The sequence below is a fragment of the Phaseolus vulgaris genome, chromosome 7, assembly GCF_051622355.1.
Source record: "Phaseolus vulgaris cultivar YP4 chromosome 7, ASM5162235v1, whole genome shotgun sequence".
Classification (NCBI taxonomy): Eukaryota; Viridiplantae; Streptophyta; class Magnoliopsida; order Fabales; family Fabaceae; genus Phaseolus; species Phaseolus vulgaris.
In genome coordinates, this window is record NC_143504.1 from 56,715,719 (window position 1) to 56,728,634 (window position 12,916).

Sequence of the window (12,916 nt, forward strand, 5' to 3'; positions counted from 1 at the left end):
TTTTTTAATAAAGACACGTTTTTTATTCCAACATTTAAAACATAACAAGCACTTTTTAAGACTATAGACTTATTCCATTCATTTAATTGGAAGTTAAATGAAATATACATTTTTTTATATTAAAATTTAATAACTGTTATTATCAAAATTTTGAGTTGACATTTTTTTAGAATAAACATTACTATATAAACTTGAGGAGAAATAAATTACTAAAGAAAAACTTTCTTATTTACACATTTTACTTTATTTTTCTTAATCTGATCTTCAAGTGTGAATTATTTATTAGAAAAAATTAAAATAAGGAAAATGGTGCATATGAGACATGTGCATGTATGTATTTTTAAAATATAATCCTATTTAAAAAACACATTTTTTTCCCAAAAGTTTGCAAAAATAATAATTTTTTCTTATTATAAGCTCTTATAAATAAGAAATAAAGTAAAAATAAGTGATAGTTATGTAATTAAAAGTAGAAATAAAATATGAGTATGATAATGAAAAATGAATTACACAGAATGCACAAGAGTGAGTAAAACCAATAATTCCATGGACAATTCACATCTGGTTGTGTTCTGAGTTTGAGTCAGTGACATGCACGCGTGGCTGGCTTTGGTGAGAGAGACAAAGAGACACACTCACGTATCAACAAAAATTATACAAGTGAACAGACAAAGTCAGAGATTGGTTAATTTTTTTTATTGATTTATTTCTATTTGCTAAAAAAAACTTATTACTATACAACTGGCTGACACAACAACAATCATCTCTCATAAAAAAATATTATTAAAAAAGTAAAAAATATTTATTTTGTTTTATTTTATGAGAATGTATTTTATTATAGATAAATGATATAAATGATTATATCTTGTCATGTCTACATCGCTTTGGTCTATATTTTTATAGAGTATGTTGCCTTCTCATTTTATTAAGAAATTTGATATAATTTTTTTATAAATATTAAGATCTCTAAAATATCTTATTTTATTTATTTATTTTGATAAAAAAAAAATCATTTCTAGTGCCTACATAACCTAATCCAAAATTATATCAGATCAAAGAAAATTAGAAGCTAGCATAACTGAATAAAAAAAACTTATAATTACAATACTATAAGTGGTGTTATAGTGTTGTTATTTAATTAGATTTAAGATTTCGTTTAATCTTTTATTACATATAGATAATTGACTTAAAATTTCAATTCTATTATTAAAAAAAACTATCAACAACAACAAAAGTATTATATCTAAGTTGTTTTTTTTAATGCTATACTTTTATTATAATAAATATATAAGGTTTGAAGAAAAAGAAAAATGAGAATACAATTTTTATTTCCCAAAAATAAAAAATAAAAACAACTTTAATATCTTAATCTCTAATTATTTTTCTAAATATATTAACTTTTAGCTTAAAGATTAAAAAATCATCTTCCTTTTTCTTAAACTTCTCTTTCAAAATACCACCCATCAAAAAGACTTGTTCAGATATGAATTCAAATCACTTCACAGGAAATTTTGTTTCAAGTTGAAAGAATTTGAAATAACACATAGTAAATTTTCATAATTTTGCATATTCACAATCTCTCTATTAACACTCTTTCTCTATTCTCCTCTCTTTCTCTCAGTTTATGTTTCAATGGATAATAAAATACTATCAGTATTTAGTTATTGTGCTAAACATTTTTTTTCATAATTTAAAATTTTACTTCGATCAAAATATTAAATTATACCCAAAGATCAAGGAACAAAAATAAATTTAGTGTTTTTATCTAAACCAGATATTTTAAAGAAAAATAACTTAATTAAAATAATTAATTTTTTATACATTTTAAGTTATATTTTAAATTTTAAAGTCCCTTACCAAATCACTAAATATTGAGTAAGTTAAATTTAGGTTTAAATACTTTTTTTTCCTCAGGTCATTATATTTTTTAATCCCAACTTAGTTCATTTTTTTCCTGTTCACTAACGACGTCAAGGGCAACAAATATGTAACAATTTTTTTTATCATAATAAATAAATAATTTCTTAAAATATGTATTATTTATATTATTTTAATGGATTCACCTTGTTGGATCTGACTAGTGAGATGGGTCGTGCTTAAAAATATATTACCTAATTTTTAATAATGATTTAGCTTTGTTAATTTTGGTTTGAGCGTTAACAGACCGAAGGTGTCGGTTTGCCCATCTGAATGTGGACATCATTGGTTGGGTCCAATTGAATGTGTCATGACATGAATTTGGTTGTTTTGCCCATACCAAGACATGTTACAAAATTCGTAATTTTGAACTCTAATTTTTTTCATCCCTCAACTTGTAATTATCTTTAATTTTAGTTCTAAAACAATTTTTTTAAAAATTTATCTTTAAAATTTAATTACCGGTAACTCTGTTCAATTTTAAAGTTTAAGAGAGTTATTATATAAATGAGCTAAACATATATAAATGGTAAAATTGAGTAGAAATGAAGGCATGAAAAATGGAATTATAAAGAAGAAGATGGAGGGCAATAAGGTAAATGTAAGGATGAGCTAACAGGGAAAGTGGAAAAGAGTGTTTTAAGTGTGGCAGCAGACGTCACATGAAAGGGTTTTAAGGATTCAATTACATTCTTGGTTTCTGTTCTCAATTCTCACCACACAACAAAAACAGTTACAAAACTCATTATGATTCTTAAATAAAGACCAATGTCTCCAGCCACAAAAGTATCTTCTGCTTTGAAAATGGGTCCTGAGGTAATATTATTTAATAAAATAATACTATTAATTATATTATATATAATATAATATTAAATTTAATACTACAATAATACTACAAACTATAAATAATATATTTTAAAAGCTTTTAATGTTTACAATACACATAAAAATCAAATATTTAGGTTTAAGGATCAATAATAAAGAATAATTTTTTTTTAAATAAGTAGCTTCTTATATAGAAAATGAAAAATATTTCACATTATTTATTTCTGAAGAAAAATAAAATAATATCTAAATAACATTTAAAAATATATTTTTCATTTGGTTTTTCGATTGAACAAGTGAGTCCTGATGGATGGTCGTTAATATTATGTTACAATGTTAATGAGAAATTCTTAGGAAGAGCATAAATATTTTCTGATATAAAATTATCATGCTAATTAATAATTTATTTTTCTGATTAAAAAAAATATAATTTATTTATTATATTTTGATTTCAGAATCTAATATTTTAGAACACTATGCTCTAGAATTAACTTAGAGTCGTAAAGAATGAAAGAAAATATTGTATATTATTTTAATTGTTCTTGAAAGTAAAATAACATTACATTATGTTAGGTTATTTGGAAGTCAAGAAATATTGTTAAATATTAACCTTGATTACTATATTATTAACTTAAATCTGAACTTACATATAGTCACACACACACAATTGTCATAATATTTGTCAAAAATTATAATATTTAATTAGAAAAGAAATTGATTTAACTTTGATTTCTTCTTATTTTCATTTTCTAATTAGTAGTATGTAATCCCAGTGTTAGTATAATGTTGACACAGATATTTAAGTGACCAAATTTTGATATTTTTCTTCTTTTAAGAGACTAATACAATTTACCTTAACACTTCTACTAGGCATATGCAAAAGTGTAAGAATGAGCCCAATGGAATGCTCACTCAAATTTTGTGATTTTTTTTTACTAGAATAAAACTCTCACATAACAACAAAATTGTTCGATTGGAAAGACAACATGACTTTCTCAGAATCAAAAGCAGAAAACAAAAATAGCTGTGATTAGAATGAAGTGAAAGAAGTGTTACATGCAAATAACAGATGAATCTGATATGATAACTCTTATCCATGCTTCATTTTTGTAGATTTTACAAGGGGTATGGATAGAGTAGAAGTTGCCAATTACAATTTCTTAACATTCTTCAAAACACTAATAATATAAGAGGCAATGCATCGCCACAATAAATAAATAAAATGAATTAAACCATAAAACAACCTAAGATGCATTCGTTTGTTTATTTCTGATATCCAAGCACAGATAACAGAATAGACCACAAAGATTAGACTAAAAAGGTAGGAAAACAACTACTTTCTATTCATAATTGCTAAGCTGAAAGCGAAATCATATACAAAATGAGTGCTCTCAAGACATCTACACAACATGGTCGTGGGAGCATTGGAGCAGTGAGCAAATTAACATTACAAATTACTCCTATGCTTTATAAGAACAGTTTCTATGTGGAAAACACTTCTAGATCAAGTCACTTTAGACGATTGCCCAAAACTTTTTTCTACAAATTAGAACAGTTTCCATTTTCTTTTCTTTGTTCTCTAACAATTTTAAATCCACATCCCACAGGAATTTTGGGGCTACCTCTTGGATTCTTGAGGTAATGTCCTCCTCATCCCTAATGATAACAAATCCCTGCATATAATATGTAGCACTGAGTAATTAGGAATAAAAGACAATGAAAGTATGGACATAAAGTAAATTATTCTAGTGCAGTGGAGGTGGAACTCCTAATATTGTCACTCTCTTTAAGCACCTTGATCCAACCAATAGTAGGTCTTTTCATAGTCAACTCTCAATGAAAGCACCAAATGATAAGACAGCACAACTGGAGAACTCAACCCATAAAACTGGTCCATTAGCTAAGAGAGTCTCTAGACTCAAAAGTATTGGAAAATTATATTTTGACAACTGGGCACCGACAAATAGTGAGAGACAACCTTTTAATGGTAAAAGTACATGACAATGGGTTTTGGGTAGAGAAAGAGTACCACAATAATTTTTTTTTCAATTAAAAAACTGCAGTTCTAAAGAGGTTTAGGGTGTCAATATCTCAGTTCCCTAAAGTATTATATCAAGTAGTTTATTCTACTTAATGTGGGTCAACTAACACTTAAAAACACATGTGGACACTTGTATGAGCATTAACATCAGATTTGACCAAAAATCATGCATTGCATGAATTTTTACTTTGGTCTCATATATCCATATAACCATGAAAGATAAGTATTTTATAAATGTGATTACCAGTGGCCGTATTAACCGATCCATCTCCAGCATGATGTCCTCCAATAAACAACCTTCCCCTTTTGTTTTGTAGTGAGAAAAGAGATAATTGGCATGCAGAAGATCATATGTCCGAGGGTAACTTGAAAATGATTCACACCTAATGTTTCAGAATCCATGTTAGCTTCTGTTAACTAATAATGTCTAAACACAGGTGTTTAGAAATCATTTGCTATTTGGGATATCAAAAGCAAAGTCTTACCAATCATGAAAAGTTCCAACCAATCCTCGGTCATAAACTCCAGATAAGGTGTTCTTCATGCTTGCAGGAACTACATTCATTACCCAAACAGGAAAGTTATTTAGGGCAGCAGCAAATCCACCACAATAGGCATTCATATCCATCACATTGCGAATTTCTGTCTCCTTCACATTCATCAGTCTCCAGTAATGACCAATTTGTTCTTGCCAGAAGAGAGTATCTGAAGTAAATTCATTATGATTTATACCTGTTGTTCAAAAGGTTAAAGGGTTATCAGACTGAAAGAGGCTATTGAGTGCACCATACCAATGCTTGTTTTAACATATAATTTCCATTTGAACGGTCAAACAATACTAGTCCTTTTGTTTCAAATGTATTAACCATTAACTATCCCATTCAAAAAACAGGGCACGGACCAGAGGTTTTCTATCTACATTATTATGTTGTTAGTATTTACATTGATATTTACAAGAATACTTTCATTTATAGATAATTTAGGAAAATGCTCAACTACATGTCTGTTTGATAATATAATAAATTTATTCAGGAAAATATAACAAGCACTCCTTGTTAGGTTGATCCTACATTTCAAATCTATTTTTCGTTTTTTATAGTTGATACAAGTTAATTATGTTTCCATTGAAATTGAAGTTTCAGAAAAGAACTATTCACAGCTTGTGAAAAACTAACATTAAAATAGTATAACTGATGAAGGTTTCATGGCACAACAAAAATGATGTTAGTAAAGCTAATTTCTGCTAGGCTGAAGATTGTGCCTTTCTAAGACCTGAATATTGTCTAATAGCCATTTGAAAATGCATTTTGATAATAATAAATCTATGCATCAAGAAGCATGAATATTGAAACCATGTAATTAGCAGGACCTTCATTCAAGAGAGAGAGAGAGAGAGAGAGAGACAGACAGACAAACAGAGACAGAGACAGAGAGAGAGAGAGACAGACAGACAGACAAGGAATCACTAGTAGAAAGATTGGGAAAGTATAATTTAAGATTAAGGAAGATGATAAATATGGAAAGCAGAAACTAGCTTCTTGCACTAGTACAAAAGAGAGTGGACAGACCTATCATGTTAAGCTTGTTAGAAAACACTGAATGACGGTCGTGACTTGGAGGAAGCTTGTAAGAATCTGTGTTAGAATTTCTGACTTGTACACAGTTCTTAAGTTGGATATTCCATGAAGGTTTGGAATCATCGGCAGGGTCACAAACGTTTATAAGTTTTTGCTCTGCATTGTGCAAAAGGCATGACTGGTTATTTTCTTTAATCCATATTGCAGTCTGAACTTTTCGAGCAATGAGTCTCCAACACATTGCTGTAGTCAAATTCATCAATTTATCCCAAATGACAGGATACTCTTTATCTTTTTTATAAGCCGGGGGAGCTGAATAAACAAAGTATCCATTGAAGCGAAGAATACGGTTCAACTCACTCAGTAAAATCCCATCTGCAGAAGACAAAATAAATTCACAATAAAAAAAATGTCAGAATAACATGCACTTTATGAATCACTGGATAATGAGTTCATGCATCAAACATTAATGGCACTCAGTTTCCACAGGAATTATTATTTAGGAAATATCATTCACTTACTCTGCCTATGAAATAGTTCCCATCTCACCTAGTCTATTAAGAGACCATGATGCACATGTTTCATAAATCATAACTATTGTGCAATTCATCAATTGCACTTGAGAAATTCCATTCTATCTCCCTCTCTATACTTCAATATGGGACTCAAATCTCATACTTTGCAAACAGTTCATAACGTCCACCACACTCCACAGCTCTAGCATCCCATGTAGATTGATTGTGCAGTAGTCCTTCGATGCCAAGTGTTATTTAGTTTGGCATCCGTTGGATCAAAAGTAAGGACATGGATGGTGGTCATTGAAACTATTTCATTTTTTAGTAAGCCATTTCAGGTTAAATCCTCTCTTATTCTGCATCTCCATCTTAATTCCTTCAACCTTAATTTTCTCACTGTTAGATCATGACTATTGGGGGTGGTATGCGAAATCTTGGTCTTGTGCTGGTGCAAGGGGGAACAACCCTAGTAGTGATGGAAAAAACATGAGTTGGGAGATATTGATGAAGAATCGCATGACATTTTTATGAAAGACAGAAACAAACAATTGGGCTAACATGTTGGACTTAAACGTTTGGACCTATGGTCCCTGTATATATATACCTTAATCGTGTGAAAACAAGCAAAGTGAACATTGTAATGTGAGTGTCACCATTCTTGGGGAACCCTCCCTTAAAAGCTAGTCTTTTATGAATATTTGTATATAGATGTTCCGCGAAGATATTAACTAATTTAGTGCTTGGAAATGATTTCAATGGAATATTGGGCATGAAAAACCATGTCTTGACTGATGATGTTGATAGCTGAGTTGGGGAACCCTTCCTCAAAAGCTAGTCTTTTAGTAGTCTATGCGTATAGATGTTTGAAAACAAATTAAATGGGATGTTTGACGTGAAAAACCACATCTTGACAGAAGTTGATAGTTGTTTATTCATTTTTTTATTGGACTTGGAAACCGCATTCTTAAATAGTTTCCAAACACACTAAATGGATTCACACATTTCGAGAATCAACTAAATAAAAAATCCCCACTTCCCCTATGTTATTAAAGGAACCAACTTTCTTAATCATGTAGGACTCTACTTTCCTTATTTTATGATGACTCCATTCTGTAGAACGGGGAGCAAAACCTCCCAAGAATGATAATCCCATTCTAGCCTCTCAACTATTGACACTTGCAAATCCTTTACTAACTGAAACACTGAAATGTATTTATACATACACCTCACTCCATGGATGCTATAGGCAAGATGCAGATCATGTAGAAGGAATGTGAATCAGGCTATAGAACCCACAACGAAGTACAGGTAACAACACATAGCATCTTCATTTATTGTATCATCTGAAGAATTAAAGGTAAATCATAAATAATGAAAGCAAATTACCATTTTCATGAAAGTCTATTCTGCACCGTGAACAGTGAATCATTTCAAATGACTCACTAGGATACGGTAATTGTTTTGTGGACAAGGCAGAGATCATTGCACCAATCCCTCGTTCTAATGCAAATTGAATTTGATTTTCATGACCATCCTTGGGGGCAAAGGACATTGTTCGTATATCCAAGGGAAGAAGATATGCTGAAAAACTAGCCACACCACAGCCAACATCCAGAACTTGAACTACCCCAGCAGAACGCAGATCACCAGCCTCATTGGTAATCATATGTCCTAACCTGCATTCATGAAAATTAAATGGATAACAACTATGTCCTGCACTGTTCAACTAAGAAAATTTCCAAAGGAACACCAACTGCAGTGAACAAGTTCCAGGAAAAGGTGGCAAAAATTATCATCACCAGAAAACTGTTGAACTACTCACATTATACAACCACCCATGCTCATTTATTTTGGAGCATTAGAAAATTGTTAATTGTTAGAGATATGATTTGATTACACTAAATAGGGATATATGATGTGATTTGCTAGGGAAATAATATTTTGTTCCTTATTATTGCATCTCGTATTCACTCACGATATACAACACACAGAATATATTACTTCTTGGTTTTCTCTCTTCTCAACAGGGTACCAGAGTCATACATCCTACGTAACTCGTCTTGTCACTAATCCTTTCAACAAAAATTATATAAACATAATTTTACAACAACTAATAAGACCCAATCTCTGAATCTGAAGTTGATAGTGAAGAGGCTGAGGGACACAATGGACAGTCTAAAGGTCCAAGGATGAGGCTCAAAAGAAGTGTTGTGAGTCCAAGCTGGATGATAGTTTTTCAGTAATTTAGAAATGATGTAATAATATTTAGTGGAGGACATGTAACATCCCAAAATTCAAGGTAGAGAATAATACAGATTAACCATGATTAGTGGCTCCATCACTAATTAGTTAACCTTAAGCAAAGAAATCCATCTGCAAAAATTCTCTTTCTATTGACTACAGTCAAGTCATTTATGGTAAAACCATAATTAGTATAAATTCAGAGAATTTTAATGAGCAAAATTTTGTACCAAATAGTTTAAAATAATTTAAGAAATGCTGACTCCTAACTAAGTGGTTTAGTGTCCTAATTAGGCTAATTAAAATTGGTCACACCTAGCCTAATCTCTCCCCAAAGATCAACTAACCAAGGAGGCACATAATAAGCCAAAAGACTTGTCTTCCTTGCCCTAGAATAGAGAGGTGTGCCAACCCTGTTCCAAATGAACACCAAGTCCTAAATTTCAAAACCATGGGCAAGGGAAATGAAATGGGTGTGTTGGAGATCAGACATCAATTAGAAATAAAGTCAAATTATAATATATAAGTAGGGTGTGAACCTTACCTTACAAGTTGGTTTTGTGATACTGAGTTAGGCATAAAACCACATACTGGGATGATATCAAAGTCTGTCCCAGTGAAGTTTGTTGGGTTTATTGGCCACCCACAAATATCTAATCTCGCACTCAATGTTTGTTTCCTCTCTCTTTTTCACTTGCCTTTTCTCCACATGATATTGTGTTGATGATGTATGAGTGTATTTTAAAATGTGATCATTTGGTTGTGTGCTGCACCTTCACCAAAAACTTGAGCTTATTTTTGTATGGATGAAAACTTGAAAAACTTGGCTCACTTGGTGGAGTTCCAATAAAACACTCTAAGACACAAGGCCTTCATGGAGTTTTGGACGGGATATGAACAAATTAAGTTACTAAAATAAACTTGAAAGTGAAACAAAGACTAAAGGCTAAAGAAACCAAATCTTGCTTGGTATTGGCAAATTTTCGTTGTTGTTTTGTGGTGGTTATCTTTCCTTTATTTGAGGTTTTGAACATGAAAATAATCACTTTATGTCTTAGGATGTAGAAATAAGAATCATTGAAAAGATTTTGAAATGAGAAAAGTTATGACATTTTTAATTTTGGTGGTTGCTGAAAAATGGAAAAAGGCCCAGCAGCTACTGTGGTGCCTTTTTATTTTGCTTGTTTCACGAGTTTTTTTGGATGTAAATTTTTTTGTGAACCAAAGAAGTTTCTTTTATGTGTTAAGAAGCTTAGAAAACAAGAACCATGCGAAAATGCATTCTAGACTTCAAGCTATGATTTTTCTAAGAAAAGTGACCCCTGGCAAGGGAAATACTGATCAGAATTTGGTGCAGTGATTCCTAGTGATTTAAACACATTTTGAGTAACCTTTAAGGAGTTCCATGAGATATAATCATTAGCTATATGTGTTAGGATAATTCAGAAGCAAAAATCATGGTAAAAGAAATTTTCTAGCTCAAGAAATAATTTTTATAAGAAAAGAGGTTTATAACTAGAGTTTTATAAGCAAAAATTTGATCTTCTAATGTTCTTGTGATTTGAACACAGTTTGGGTTACCTTTGAGGGGTGACATGAAATAAACAATTTTAGTTCTATATGTCATGAGGATCCAGAAACAAGAACCATGCCAAAATGTATTTTAGATATCAACTTATGACATTTGCAAGAAAAGTGTTCACTGGCCAGCAGAAATGCTGACCAGAATCTAGTTCCAACTTAAGAAACTTACTCCGAACAATACAGTGTTGTTAGGGTAAGTTATGAGTTTGGGGAGTTATATTTATGTGCTAAGAAATAATAGAAACAAGAATCAAGCAAACATGTGTTTTGGATTTCTAAGTTATGAATTTTATAAGAAAAGTGTGGACTGGCTGGCACAAATGCTGGCCACATTTGTTGTTTTAGATTCCTTGCAGTTTGCACACACTTGGTGGCACCTTATATGAAATGACCAAGTATAATTGCATAATGTGATGTGGTGTTGCATGTTCTGAGATGACCAAGTATCATTGTTTGATGTTATTGATTAAGGAGTTATTACAAAGTTTAATAGTGATTGAATGCGTATTAAAGGTCTAATTAAGAGTATTTACTCTTTATATTTGTAACTGTTAAGAGCACTATTATAGAATTCTAAGAGTTACTGCTACAAAATTATAATGTTATTTCTTTCACAATCTGATTTTAAAAAATTACTCACATGGATTTGGTATAGTGGAAGAAAAATAAAATCATCACAACCGTCAGCCAATGTAACCACAGGAATCATCAAACTAACATTTCTACAATCAGCATGGTACTTAGACAAAGAACATAAGGAACTTAAATAAATCAACAACAGCTACCTCTCTATGTACTCAGAGGCCCCATGCTTGAAATGGGTACCACCACCAGGAAACCACCATAGCTGATCCTTCTCATGGACCCAATTTTGGCCTCCTTTGACTTCTGCAAGATGTGTGTGATTCACATTGCTTCGCCAAACATAATCCCTGCTAAGAGGCCACTTGATAGGTATTTTATAATCCTTTGGTGGAGGAACCAAGCAGAATAAGCGCTTTTCAAGAGGAGGACAGTGCCTCTCCAGTTCTTCTTTTCTAGAAAAATCAAGACTTGGGGCCAAAGTTGCCACATAGGAAACATCGTGACAGGGAATATACTCATTGAACGTCAAAGGGCACACATCCACCCCTGTTTCTGGAATTACAAGAGGGGTTTTCCGATAAGTCAGAGCAACTCTGTTACTAAATTTAGCAGTACCTGCAAGAGTTAAAAACATTTAGTAATCTTTCTCAAAGCAGCACCATGAAACATTAAGGATTTAACCTTAAAACAAGTTTCCAAATAAGCCACCGACACTAAGTGATATCCCCCACAAAAATGTAATTAAAAACTTCAAGCAACTCAACCAAGCCAAATGCACATTCAATTCATATAAAGCAGTTTCCTTTGCACATTTAATGCAATCTATTTTGGAGAGGACCCACTTGGATCTGATAGCACCGAAATGATTCTATGTAGAACTAACACACTGCGGTTTAACACTCATTCACTAGAATATAACTAAAGAAGATGCTCCAACATTCATAAACTGAAAACTTACTATAAATCTGGGAATTTCCAAACAGAAACATTTTAAAGAAACCCAATATATGAAATTTATGGAAGTTCAAGAGAAACCCAGATAGCAAAGCTTCAAAATTGGGCAAAAGGGCTTTAATAGAAGCATCGAAAAAGCGATTTTCGTAGCTGAGTTGAGCTGAAGAGATTACCGTTAGAGGAGACATTGTTGGGAAAAGAAGAAGAAGAATGAGAAGCAAGCTGAGAGACGTAAAGGGGGGCATTGTTGCCAAAAAGCGTGCCAACATAGAAGGACACAATCATCAAAAGCAAAGCAGCCATTATTATCTGCCCAGATTTGGAATCGAAGGCAGAACCCAATGCAAAACCCCCCATTGATGTTGTCCCTTCTCTTCCACCTTCTTCTTCTTCTTCTTCACTCTCTCAGTTGGGTTTCCTTGTAATGGTTGGGAGAATGGAAAACGGTGAATGAATGAAGGAGTGTGAGTGAGAGAGAAAGAGCTTTGTTCTGTTGGAAGCTTCAGATCGGGTGAAATTCTTTGCTCTGTTGTTTCAATTTCATTTGCATTTTTTGGGTAATCGTTGTTTAAGGTTTGTTATGGTCATTTAATCATTTTTGGCTACGTGGCAACACTTGGCGCGAGACACCCACGTGGCTGCAATTTTCAACTCGTTTATTCTGTCGTTTAAAGTGT

At 31.9% G+C, this 12,916-nt stretch overlaps 1 protein-coding gene across 1 annotated transcript; it reads right to left on the reverse strand.

Annotated features, from left to right (window-relative positions):
* Positions 1-4,064: 4,064 nt before the first annotated feature.
* LOC137830518 (putative methyltransferase PMT6) lies at positions 4,065-12,809 on the reverse strand. Its single transcript, XM_068637924.2, has 7 exons — positions 12,413-12,809; positions 11,486-11,900; positions 8,262-8,551; positions 6,352-6,735; positions 5,269-5,515; positions 5,028-5,166; positions 4,065-4,415 (listed from the first exon to the last, which is right to left on the reverse strand). Exons 1-7 carry the CDS (start codon positions 12,594-12,596, stop codon positions 4,257-4,259), a joined length of 1,818 nt encoding a protein of 605 aa, XP_068494025.1. The 5' UTR covers positions 12,597-12,809; the 3' UTR covers positions 4,065-4,256.
* Positions 12,810-12,916: the final 107 nt, after the last annotated feature.